Below are 13209 nucleotides of genomic sequence, written 5' to 3'. Positions count from 1 at the left end.
CAATGACATAGGCATTAGTGCCCACTCGTTGCAATACTCGAAAGGGCGCAGCACTACGAGCCTGCAGTTTCTTAACGGTTCCAGATGGAAACCACTGAGGCCGAATACGTATCATAATATAATCCCCAGTTTGAAATTGTTTATCCCACTTATGACAATCAGCTTGTAGCTTATATTGAGCATTACTCATTAGAATGCACTTGCTAATTTCCTGATGCAGAGTATGAATGTGTTGTGCAAATGCATGTGCAGACTCAGAAATTCGAATATGTGGGGATATAGGTAGGAGGTCTACAGATTTTCTAGCTTTATAATCATGAACTACCTCAAATGGATTCATTTCGATAGATTTATTGACCGACGAATTATATGCAAATTGGGCAACAAGCAAAATAGAATCCCAGTTACGATTATGTTCACCTACTAGACTTCGCAAAAGGTTACCTAGACTTCGGTTGACTACTTCGGTTTAGCCATCGGTTTGAGGATGATAAACAGTAGAAAATTTAAATTTGGTGCCAACCATAGGACACAAGGTTTTCCAAAAATAGCTCATGAAGCGAACATCCCTACCAGGCACAATAGTTTTTGGTAAACCATATAATTTAACAATCTCATCAAAGAAAATCTTGGCTACTCGAGAGGCATCGAAAGTTTTGGAACAAGGAAGGAAGTGGGCCATTTTAGAAAAATGATCCACAACCACAAAAATGGAATCATGTTTCCAAAAGGTACGAGGAAGGCTGAGCATAAAGTCTATACTAAGGTCAAGCCAAGAACGATCTGGGACAGGTAATGGAGTGTAGAGGCCAGTATTTTATTTTTTGTGCTTAGCTAGTTGACACGTGCGACACTGGCCCACAATTTTAACAACGTTCTATTTCAAGCTAGGCCAAAAAAATTGATGTTCAACCTCTTCTATGGTCTTATCACGCCCAAAATGTCCAGAGAGACCACCAGCATGCACTTCCCATACAAAAAAATCTCGTACGGAAGTTTGCGAAATACAAAGCTTGGAAGCTTAGAACAAGTAACCATCTTGAAGATAAATACCATCAATCAAAGGTCCTTGTCCATCTGCAAGGGCATTATAGAGTTGGCCAAAATTGGGGCAAGACGAGTAATATTGCTGAAGTCTGTCAAAATCGGTGATGGAAACAGACATGGCGGACAACAGAGTTACTTGTCGACTTAGCGCATCAGCATCTTTGTTCGCTGCACCTGACATATGCTTGAGAACAAAAGTGTAGTCATGGAGGAATTGAACCCACTTAGCATGGCGATGATTAAGCTTTTTCTGAGAATTAAGAAAACAAAATGCTTCATGGTCAGAATAGAGAACAAATTCATTTGGAAGGAGATAATGTCGCCAATACCGTAGGGCCTGAACTATTGTATAAAATTTCTTATCATAGGTGGAATATCTCTGTCTAGCCTCATTCAGCTTTTCACTAAAATAGGCTACAGGATGACATTTTTGACTAAGCACCCCACCTATACCTAAGCCAGATGCATCACATTCCACCTCAAAAACTTTACTAAAATCATGGAGTCACATAACTGGCGCTTTCGTCATTTTTTTCTTAATTTCACTAAATGCTTTGGCAGCAGCGCGTGTCCACTGAAAGTCACCCCATTTAAGGCAATCTGTGATTGGTGACATAAGTGTACTAAACCTCTTTATGAAGCAACAGTAAAATGGGGCAAGGCCGTGAAAACTACGGATGTCAGTAATATTCTTAGGTTCAGGCCATTCGACAATTACAGTGATTTTCGCAGGGTCAGCAAATAAGCCCCCAGAAGAGACTATGCACCTAAAGAAGTTTACATGAGAAGTGAAAAATGAACACTTCTTAAGGTTAGCATAGAGGCTCTTGTTGCATAAAGTCGTACAAACTTGCCTTAAATGGATTAAATGTTGCTCCTTAGATTGGCTATAAATAAGGATATCGTCAAAGTATATGACTAAAAATTTGCCCATGAAAGGTCGTAATACTTGAGTCATCACTCGCATAAAGGTACTAGGAGTGTTTGAGAGGCCAAAAGGGCATTACCAGCCATTCATATACGCCATCTTTTGTCTTAAAGGTTGTCTTCCATTCATCTCCTAAGCGAATCCGGATTTGATGGTAGCCACTTTTTAAATCAATCTTGGAGAAAATCGTGGCACCTGCCATCATATCCAACATGTCGTCGAGCCGGGGAATAGGAAAATGGTACTTGCCTGTGATTCTGTTAATGGCCCGACTGTCTACACACATTCTCCAAATTCCGTCTTTCTTTGGAGTAAGAAGGGCAGGTACGACACAAAGACTTTGACTCTCCTAAATAAATCCCTTTTGTAGGAGCTCTTTAATTTGCCTTAGAAGCTCTATATGCTCAGAAGGGTTCATCCAATAATGGAGCAAGTTAGGAAGAGTAGCTCCCAGGACTAGTTCAATGGCGTGCTGAATATCATGCAAAGGGGGCAAATAATCTGGGAGATCTTTAGGAAAAACTACTTCGAACTCCTCAAGGATAGAGAGGGCTTCAGCTGGTGATGTGCTTTGAAAATGTGGGTGAAGTTCTTTAACTAGTAGTGCAAATACCGGAGAGTCATTAAATACGTTCCTCTCAAATTCTGTGGGGCTAAGAATATGGAGTTCCTTGCCCTTTGATGTACTCTTGTTCGTACTCTTATATAGTGTTTTGGGTCGTAAAGGATTAAGCTTAATCTTTTTGCCCTGGAATACAAAAGAGCAAGAGTTAGTTCGACCGTAGATAGTGACATCGAGGTCGAACAACCAAGGTCTTCTTAATATCAGATGACCTATGTCCATTAGGAGTACGTCACACTAGACAGTGTCTTTGTAAGAAAGGATTTGAATAGGTACAAGACACCTTTCCTTAATTTGAATGGATGACGCGTCAATCCAGAAGACTTATAAGGTTGAGGTTGGGGAATTGGAGTCAGACCCAAGTGGGAGACAATGCTGGAAGATATCATATTAATGCTGCTCCCGCTATCAATGATAACTTTACAATCTTTTTCTCCACACTTAATGTAAGTGTGGAAGATTGAGGTTCGTCTCCAGTCATCAGTCTCCTTAGGCTGGGTAATTGCACACCTTACTACATTCATAGAGGGTTGGTCGGATTCGTAGGCAATTATCTGGGGTGTAGTTCAGATACAACCTATAGTATGTGATTCTTCTTCAGGTTTGTCTTCGACATCCTGAATATTCTCTAAACTGGGCTTATAAATTTGTTCCTCCAAATTATCTATGTCATCCTCTTATTCTTGTGTATCAATAACAAGGATTTGATTTGCACATTGGAAGGCAACATGACCAAACCCTTGGCATTTAAAACATTGAATTCTTGAGTTTGCCTTTGGAGGTTCACCTAAAACTCGTTTGCCTTTAATATCTCGGTTTTAGATAGGTGTAGAAGAAAAAGGCTTAGGTGGAACAGACCCGATTGGGGGTCTGGGTCCAGATGGTTGGGCACTAGTGGAAGCCCGTCCGGTGTCAGGGCGCCTAACAAACATGGATTTGGAGAATTGCTCATAGTTTTGTACAAATGTATAGGCTTGATCTAAGGTGGACACTTCATGAAGGATAAGTTCTTTCTTAAGCTCATCATTTAGGCCTCGTCGAAACCGGCTCAGGATCATACGTTCATGTTCAGCTACATTACTTCGCATCATAAATTTATCAAATTGAGCGACGTAATTGGTAGTTGTGTGGCTACCTTGTCTTAAATTGTTCCATCGATCTAGGAGGTCAGCTTGATAGCTTAATGGAAGGTATTTTTTTTTAGTTTTTCTTTCATTTCTACCCAATCAGTAATAGCAGATTGATGTCTCCTAGCTAATAGTTGTTCAGTATTTTACCAGAATAGCTTAGCTCGACTAAGAAGTTTCATTCTAGCGAATTGAATTTTTTTTTCCTCAGACAGATTGTACCACTCAAAGAAGTGGTTTATTTTGTGTAACCAATCTGAGAAGACTTTTGGATCAAGACGACCGTCAAAAGTGGGGGCTTCAACCCTAATGCCTCTCATTACATCTTCATCAGGGTCACGAGGTTCTCTGGGTTCTATGTTATGTCGGTAACCTCTATCAATATTAAGAAAGGGACCAGGTCCTCTAGGACGAGAGTAGGCATGATGGTGACCTGGAACAAACCTATTATCAAAATTGTCCCACCGAATAGAGCCTTGTTGTTCTAGGATTTGTTCTAGGGTGTCGTCCCCTTCAAGACCCGGTAAATGGGAGGCACTAGCTTTCTTGGATTCAATAACCCTCTGAAGTGAAGCCTCAATTGAATCAAGTCGGGCATTAACCTGGGTGGACATTATGATTAGGTCATGAATTTGGGCATTGTTGGCTTGGACTTGGGCATTGGTGTTTTGGACTTGAGCATTAGTGTTTTGGACTTAAGCATTAGTGTCTTGGATAACTTTTAATAGAGCTTCGATTTTGGAATCCATGTCTAATTGGGACTCAAAATGAGATGCGACACGACCACTACGTAGATGCATAAAATGAATGAAGATATGTATGATCCTACCAACTATAGAGGTTCCTAAGTAGACCTAATGCATGAAAGTAATTCAAAATTGCAAAGTATATGCTCGATATAAGCTAAAACTACTCCCTAGCAAATAATTATTGCAAACTGAAAATTAATATGAGATGCAGGCCAACAAGTAGCTGCAGTCAAGTAGTACCAAGTTTTCGAACTATGCAAGGTGTCACGGAGCCACGTAGGTCTCCCAGATATGATCTAGCTCTACAGTTAATATTAAAGAAATGCTACTACCAAGGTTTCTATTTGTTTTGTGGATGTGTATGGTTGCATGTGTTTTGAATTTGTGGAACGTATCACCAAGCACAAAAATATGATAATTAGTGCCAAATTAAATAAACAAATTTAACCTGCAGGGAAGGGAGAAAATAGAGATGACCCGATCTGGAGAGAGGCCTCTGCTCGCGGAAGATGGTTAGGCGGAAACGGGACCGGAAAGGTGGTCAACGGCATCGCAGGGTCGTCACTGTGACAGCTTTCGTGGTGGTGGCTGTCAGGGATGACAGTGGTGGCGCAGAAACCGACGGCGGCGATGACAACGTGGCGGCGCGGCGGCGAGCGGCGCAAGAAAGAGCGGGGGCGGTGCGCGGCGCGGTGGTGCAAGTAGCAGAGGTGGCAGCAACAGTGGGTTGGGGGGGGGGGAAGAGCGGGGCGCTGAGAGCAGTGGAGGCAGAGTGGGTGGCAGTGGTGGTGGGTGTGGGAATTGGTGGCAGGTATGGAAGTGTCGGCGAGCGTCCGGTGGAGTAGCAGCAGCTGCGGTAGAGGGGAAAGACGGGGCGGCGCGATGGTGCGAAGAAAAAAAAGAAAAAAAAATGGTGGCGACAACGGTGACAGTGGGCGGAGGTGGTGACGGCTGAGAGGAGACGGCGTGGGGTGGCGGAAGGCGATGATTGGAGGAACTGAGGAAGAGGCAGTCGGGAAAAGAAGGAGAGAGGAAGAAAAAAAACTCCTGCACGTGCGTGACTTACGCATCGCATGCGGCGATTTGAATTTTGATTTTTTTTAAATAACCTAAATGGACTCTGGTTAACAAGTTAACAGACCCATCCGTTAAGACAGTCCGATCCGCAATATTGAATTTTGAATTTTTATTTTGAATCGGTTCGGGTTAACAGTGATGAGCTAACGGGTCTAGGCCTTACTCGCACTGTAGATCATTTTCCACTTTCGACGATCCTGATGGATTACGCCTGATTTTGCGGTAATGGTTGCGGGGAGGCGTTGCGCCGATGGAGGAGAATGCTGGGGCGGCGTCGAGTGGGGCAGCGACATCCTTCTCCTGGATCCGGCCACGGACGGTGGCAGCAGGATGCGGTCGAAGCTTCCGGGGAGATGTGGTGGTTTCCAATGGCGAATCGGCGGCGCTGCGAAGTGGAGGCGGTGGATGGTGCATGCGTAGCGAGAGCTAGAGGATGAAGGGGCCCAGTTTATTTGCCTCCCGGGCTGCTGTGGGGGTACCCGGCGACGGGGTTTCCTTCCGCTTCCCTTTCTGTGCGAGAACCGAGCGAGAGGGGATAGAAAAGGGAGACGGAGGCGGCGGTGGTGGGGTACGGAGGCGACGACGATGATTGGTGAGGAGGACCGGTGGAGTGGCGCTGGGTGGGAAGCAACTGACGAAAGGGCTTTGCCCCTTTTCTCTTCATGGGAGATGGGTTGAGGGAAAGGGAAGAAAACAAAGAAGAAAGAAAAGGCCCCTTCTTCTTCGAAGTGCATGTTGTGCAGCAATCTTCCGTACGATCCGGCGTCCGTGGTGCAATTATTCTAGCAAAATGCAGATGAGGAAAAGGCCGAAAATGAATCGGCGATGGCCCGTCCATAAATTGGATCCCTTGACTTTAGCAACAGAGGCAAAGTCGGGCCTGCTCTGATACCCAAGCTGATGCAAAACGGAGGTAGGGAAGGAGAGATAGAGAGAAAGAGGAGAAGAAGAGGGGGAAGAAAAAGAGAAGAGAGGAGGAAGAAAAAAGAAGGCTAATTTTCATTCATCGTTTATTAATTCTAAACAAATGCATGCCCCATATATATATAGGGTCACAAAATAATAAATAGGTCCCTACAAAGAAAATAATCCGAAAAGAATCCTCAAATGACAATATGCAAATAAATCCAACCAACATAAAATAAAATAACATAAATCAATCCAGCCACAATGAAAGTGGCTGGACCGTCCTCCTGCGAGGACCATGATTCTGCAAAACAATCAGTCCGGTACTAGTGTCCGGACCAATCGCATGCGAATTGCCCTCAGATTCCTTCGACCATATATGATAAAATGGTGTTTTACTCGACCTCGATGGTGCATGTGCGTCGCATCGCAAGTACCTCGAGCAAATTGGTTGCGTTTAAGTAATTTACTTGTGGTATATCTCTTTTTGTTTTCTACGGGTGTGAATGCGGCCAACAAAATCAAAAAATAGAACACTACGTAATGGCCCTGGAACATATTTACTCCCAACCCAAACAAAACCACCGGAGTGATGGGTTGCATAGGAGGCCACCCAGTCGGCCGTCACATTGGCCTCCCTGAATACGTGTAAAGCCTGGTGGGAGTAGCACTCCTCCATCAACATGCGAATCTCATGGATCAATGGCTGGTCCTCAGCAGTGCGTCCCCACCTCCGGATCGACTCAACCACTGTGGCCGAATCGTCCTCAAGAATAATACGGTCTGCACCCAGTGTCTGCCCTCCCAAGTTGCTCTATGCTCAGCACATACCACTGACGAGTCAAAAGTCCGCCGACCTTCCGCCGCAACTAATTTGGAGTTGTGATCTCGGATGGTGAACCCCACGCCGCTGCATCTCCCTTCATCATCTACACTAACATCGAAGTTTACCTTGAGAAAATCAGGAGGTGGGGGCACCTAGGAGACAAGTACTGTCCTGGACGCTGTGTGAGCAGAATAGGAACCCTAGATATTCCTAGATAACTCAGGTGATGCCTCTGTAATGCCAGTGATCTCAGCCACCTGCATAAGGGTTCTAGCCGCTATCACCTTCGGATGAGAGCCGACTCCTTCGAAGACTCGGGCATTCCTATGCAGCCAACACTGGTAGGCTAGATAGGCAGCACGTGTCCCCCTCTTCTCAAACACAGATCCTCGTGCCAAGGCCTCCAGGAATCGTAAAAACTCCTCCATAGATGAACACTTCTGCCACTAATCTAGCTGGCTCGAAGCATAGCACCATATCTGTTTGGCCCGCGGGCAGTCTATGAGGGCGTGAAAAATGGTCTCCTCCACCTCCAGGCAAGTCACACAGGCTGCAGGGACCCTCACACCCCACCTCCCCAATACAGCTCTAGTGGGCAAGCACCCCCAGGCCATCTTTCAGATGAATAGGGCAATTTGAGGATGAATGTACAGCCTCTAGATCCATCTGCTTTCCATCTGTCGAGTCGAGGGTCTCGGGACCAGCCTCGAGAGGTCTCAGGCCCTCACCATTGGTGACCCAGTCATGCTCCACACCCTCCTATCAGCTGTCGCCCTCTCCGGGATGGGCACAACTAGAACCCGCTCGGCCAACTGCTCCTCGAACATGCATCCAACGAGATCCATGTCCCACCTCCACTCTCCTTTGATGAAGAGCTCGCACTCCCTCTGGCCCTCCAGCCATCTATGGTCAGCCAACCCTGCAGTGTGCCCTCAGCTAACCATCCATCCTCCAGAATCCTGACTGTCTGGCTATCCTCGATCTCTCATTTGATCTCCGATAACACTCTTGGGACATGCGCACAAATCTTTCGCCATATGAAAGATGCTCCTCGTTCAGTGCACATGGCGTCCTAGGCTGCTGGGTCACCATACTTTGCCCTCATCGGAGTGCCCCATAAACTCGTTGGCTCCAGAAGAAACCTAGCTGCCAGCCTCGTCGAAAGTATCTCCCTGTGCTCGATCAGTGAGTGAACACCCAATCCACCCCGGCTCATCGGCTGACAAATGGTTTCCCAAGCCATAAGGTGGACACCCCCTCTGTCTCCCTGCCGCCGCCAGATGAAATTTTTGAACAATCTCTCCAAACCTCGTAGAGTTGCGAGTAGGACCAAAGTATTAGAAAGCAAGTAGATGGGAATGGAGCTCAGGACTGACCGTACTAAGGTAACTCTATCCATCATCGAAAGCGCACCCATCTGCCAGCTCTCCAGTCTACGTCTGATGCTCTGCTCCATGCTCGTACACTCCCCCCTGCGCAGTCGGCGTCCTGTGATTAGAACCCTGAGGTACCAGAGGGTTCCCTCCTGCTCACTAATCCCCAAGATGCTCATGATAGATGCCTTCACTCTAAGCTCAATTTTCGGTCTAAAGCAGATGGCTGACTTGGGCAGGTTGACCTGCTGACCATATATCCGATTATATGCCTCCAGGATCCTTCTGATGGCTAGTGCCGACCTCCTTGTCGCACGAGCCAATAGCATACAATCATTTGCAAATAATAAGTGTGAGATCGAGGTCGTCCCTTGTGCCGGGCTATAGGCCTCCATCTCCTGCGTCAACATCGCCTGTTGCAGAAATCGGGACAGAGTGTCTACACATATGATGAACAGAAGGGGTGATAGGTGACAACCCTGTCGGAGTCCCACCAATGACTCGAAGAAGAGAGTCGACGAGCCATTGATTAGTAGTGCAAAGGATGGTATCAGAATGCAACCCTGTATCCATCTGATCCACTGTGGATGAAAGCCAAATCCCTCCAGGCAATGCACCACGAAGTCCCACCTCATCCTGTCATAAGCTCGCTCTATATCAAGTTTGACACCCATCAAGCACCTGCGCCTAGGTACCCTCTGAAGATCAGTTATAAACTCATGGGTGATGAGGATGTTGTCAGGGATGAAACATCCTCCTATGAAGGCCCCCTACTCGGGACAGATCGATCTGAGTATAATACCCCTCATCCTCTGGACTAAGATCTTCGCCACAACTTTATATAATGAAGTGCATAAACTGATCGTCCTATAGTGGCTCGGCTCTACTGGATTCTGTTTCTTCGGAATCAGAGTGATGAAAGTCCATCTCCACTCCTCTAGCATCGATGCCGATCCAAAAAACCGCTGGACCGCCTCTATCACCTCCTGCCGAACAATGTGCCAATACCGTCAGAAGAAGACCGGGGAAAGCCATCTAGACCTGGGGCTTTATCCTCACCTAAGAACTATAGAGCCTCCTGAATCTCAACACCTAACACCAGGCTAACTAGAGCTACATTCTCTTCCTTTGATACCTGCCTCTCCAAATCTGGTGCACTGACCCCACCATCTACACCCCCTGCCTTGTTCCACCTAGCTCGGAAGAATAGCTCTAAGGTTCGCCCGACTACCTCCTGTTTCTTTGAGACCTATTCACTGCTATCTCTGTTCCTGCACACCCGGTTCCTCTGCTCCAGATAATAGTCGATTGATAAAAAAATCTTGTGTTCCGGTCACCCTCCCTAATCTGCCGGACCCTGGATTTCTGCCTCTATAACACCTCCTGCGGACTGAGTAAGGAATGATAAATAGCTAGCAACCCCCTGAGCTGTCCCTGCTCTGCTTTTGACAGACGGCCCCCATTGTCCTCTAATGCCTGCAACCTGGTTATGGATGCCTCAGTGTTCTCCACCCTCCTAAAAATGTTTTCTACCTCCTTTTTATTCCACCTGATTAGCCGTCGTCTGGTTAACTCCAACTTTTGGGTAACCCTGTGCATCGCATCCCCCCGGATTGGCAGTCCCCATGCATCCCTCACCATGTCCTAAGACTGTGGATAAGATAACCAAACCTTCTCAAATCAAAAAGGACTATGAAATGGAAGAGCATGTGAGGTACTCACTAGGACAAGGTAGTGGTTTGATGCTATCCTAGGCAAATGGTGCACCTCGTAGTCCGGAAACCTCTGGATCCAACTACTCGAAGCGAAGGCACGATCGATCCTCTTCCAAACACGCGCTCGTCCCAGCCTGTTGTTGCACCATGTGAACCTCGGGCCAGCGAAGTCGAGGTCAGCTAGCCCATTGGACATAATGAAGTTATGGAACTCCTTGACCTCGATCTTGTTGGTGAAGACCTTACCCCCCTCTTCTCTTCTGGGCTGTTGATGCAGTTGAAGTCCCCCGCCATCATCACTGGGTGCCCCAACTGGATGATACTAGTGGCCTTCGCCCATACAGACTTCCTCTACCGGTACTCCGTGCTCGTATATACCGCTAGTAAGACCCAAGGAGGCCCACTCTCCACTGAGATCATCATAGTCACCTGCTGAGTGCATTTATGGAAGACATCGATGCTACACCCTCTTAATCTCCACAAGATAATGATCCCCCCGAAAGGCCTTGTGACTCCACTGCATACATACCCCATGTCCTCGGGATGGCATGCCTAGCTCGCTGCAAAATGACTCCTGATAATCGGATCTTGAGCAAAACACAAATCTCAGGCTCATGCAGGCTCACAAGTTTGCGGAAGGCCGGCGAATGATGGTTTTCCGGCTCCCCGGCAGTTCCACAACAAGATCTTTATTAGTGGGATTGGGTTTGGACAGGCCAAGCTGCACTCCCTTGGTCCAGCTGCCCTCTCGCCTCACTAGTAGCCCCCATCTCCTCATGTCCAGCCCTCTCTAACATCTTCTTTAGTTCTTGGACCACTGCTTCATGTGCCGACCCACAAGATAGCCCTGCAGCATTGAGGCCCACTCCACTGAGGCCCACATTGCCCATCTCACCCACATCACCCCCTACTCCTCCCGACCTTGGCACAGAACCGTGCCCTCATGCCCAGGTCTCCCGTGCCCGGCTCGGGTTAGATCCAGCTTCGTCCGGGAACAGCTGGTGCCTGGTCATCTCCTCCTCGTCTGGTGCCCCTCCTTAGGCGGTGGCCACCCATGGCGGTAGCCCCGGCATGGTTGCCCCGTCGCATGTCGGTGCTCCTCACCATGTATCGGGGTTTGTCAAGGCCCTTTATCTGCCAACGCCGCCTCCTCCACCGTCGCCTGCATGGCTGTCCGCCCAAAGAGACCCTCTGATGGCCAATGACAGGCTCCGGCTCCAGAATCAGCGCCGGTTGCCGGCCTGTGCTTTCATATAATTAAGCATAATTAACCAAGTAATGGAAATGGTCGATGCCATAAAACTTTATAGGAGAAATTTCAATCGATATTCAAATTGACACATGTTGAACCTCAAGTCAACATGAAATGTGATTAGAGTTAAATGTTAAGCTAGCCAACTAATTAAACTTAATATGAATAATTTTGGAAAATCCTGCATGGGGAAAATTCTCTATGACTTTTAATATGATTTATCAAATCAACCTTTACCCTAAATATGAAGTTGTATTTCTTAATTATTTAACTAATTAAGTTAAAAATTGTATAAATCAAACACCATGATAAATCATAATCATTACTAAAGGCATTCTATCATATTTAACATCATTATACCCTTGGAGCATAAATTATGTTCAGGATACTCTGGTCATTTCATCCTTATATTTTTATAAATTGCATCATTTTCTTTTGGATTGTTTATATATTACATTTATTCTTGCATAGATTATTGATTTCCAACTAATATAATTGGAGGTTCCTTGCATTAATTAAATTGCAAGAATAAATAACTAGGATGCTAAATAATAAATAAAACAACATTGTTTCATGTTCATATGGTACCTCCAATAATCATATTGTATCCTTGGTCTTCACAAACTGACTTGCATTCTTTGTTTATGTTTTTTGAAGAGTATGGTGATGCTTCATTTTGGTTCTTTTAGTTATTAAATTTTAGTACATTGAGTCGAATAGAAAGGTTTTGCTTAATCTTTATAAATGATGGGATACTCGGAACCTCTCCCTAGCTTGAGCGCTAGAGAGAGATGCGACAACAAGAGAGCTGTGCAGAAAGAGATACAACATGCTATCAGTTATCATTTATTTTTTCGTCTTTTGGCATAATCACACCTAATATATTACCAATATCACATATAAGTCCTGTCTTATCACTATTTACAATTTGACTCAAATAAGGTTCACCTATATTGCAAAAAAAAAAAAAAAAAATCATTGCCCTTGTAATGTAAACCAATCAATTCCAATGTTTTATTTACGTAGTTTAGTTTGGTCCATCACCTATATCATGAGAATGGTGAGAAATCTTTAGTAATTTGAGTGTTGGCTTTAGTTAACTATATCATCCAGACAAGAGCGGGAAATTTCTCTAGTCGTCTCTTATTTCTAAATCAAAGAAGCATTATAAGGGATGAAAAGAGTTTTAACTCTATTGCAAGATGCTCAATGAGATAACACACTTGCCAAACACCAAAAGGACAAAATCAAAGCGAAGCAAACATAACAGCTGAAATAGATCGATGAATCATACAATTTTGAGATGCCAAAGAATGAAAATAAGTTTTGATAAGCAAACAAGTTTGGCCGGGAATGCTGCTTTCAGAACTGCAATCAGTAGCTCTTGGGCAACCATAAATCTTATCCATAGCTATATTCTTAGAATCAGAGGCTCACTGTGTTCTGGTTTCCTCCTTGAAAGCCAAAGATGACAAAACAAGCTGAATTGCAGCAGCAGAGCACACGCTGACGATTTGAACACCTCCAATATCAGAAACAAAGCCTATACGAATCCTCTGGTTTAGAAACAAAGCCTACTTGTCTCAC

General features: G+C 45.4%; 1 protein-coding gene across 1 annotated transcript in view; it reads right to left on the bottom strand.

The window, feature by feature from the left end:
- Positions 1–13152: 13152 nt before the first annotated feature.
- LOC103713973 (mitogen-activated protein kinase kinase kinase 18-like) overlaps positions 13153–13209 on the bottom strand; it is a 1158-nt gene continuing 1101 nt past the window's right edge. Inside the window, exon 1 of the mRNA XM_008801038.2 lies at positions 13153–13209. This exon is cut by the window's right edge and continues 1101 nt beyond it. Within this exon, the coding sequence (XP_008799260.2) occupies positions 13153–13209 (57 nt within the window).

This window comes from Phoenix dactylifera, chromosome 4 (assembly GCF_009389715.1).
Source record: "Phoenix dactylifera cultivar Barhee BC4 chromosome 4, palm_55x_up_171113_PBpolish2nd_filt_p, whole genome shotgun sequence".
Lineage (NCBI taxonomy): Eukaryota > Viridiplantae > Streptophyta > Magnoliopsida > Arecales > Arecaceae > Phoenix > Phoenix dactylifera.
Note: the sequence above shows the minus strand (reverse complement) of the source record. Positions and strands in the feature narration are given on the sequence as shown.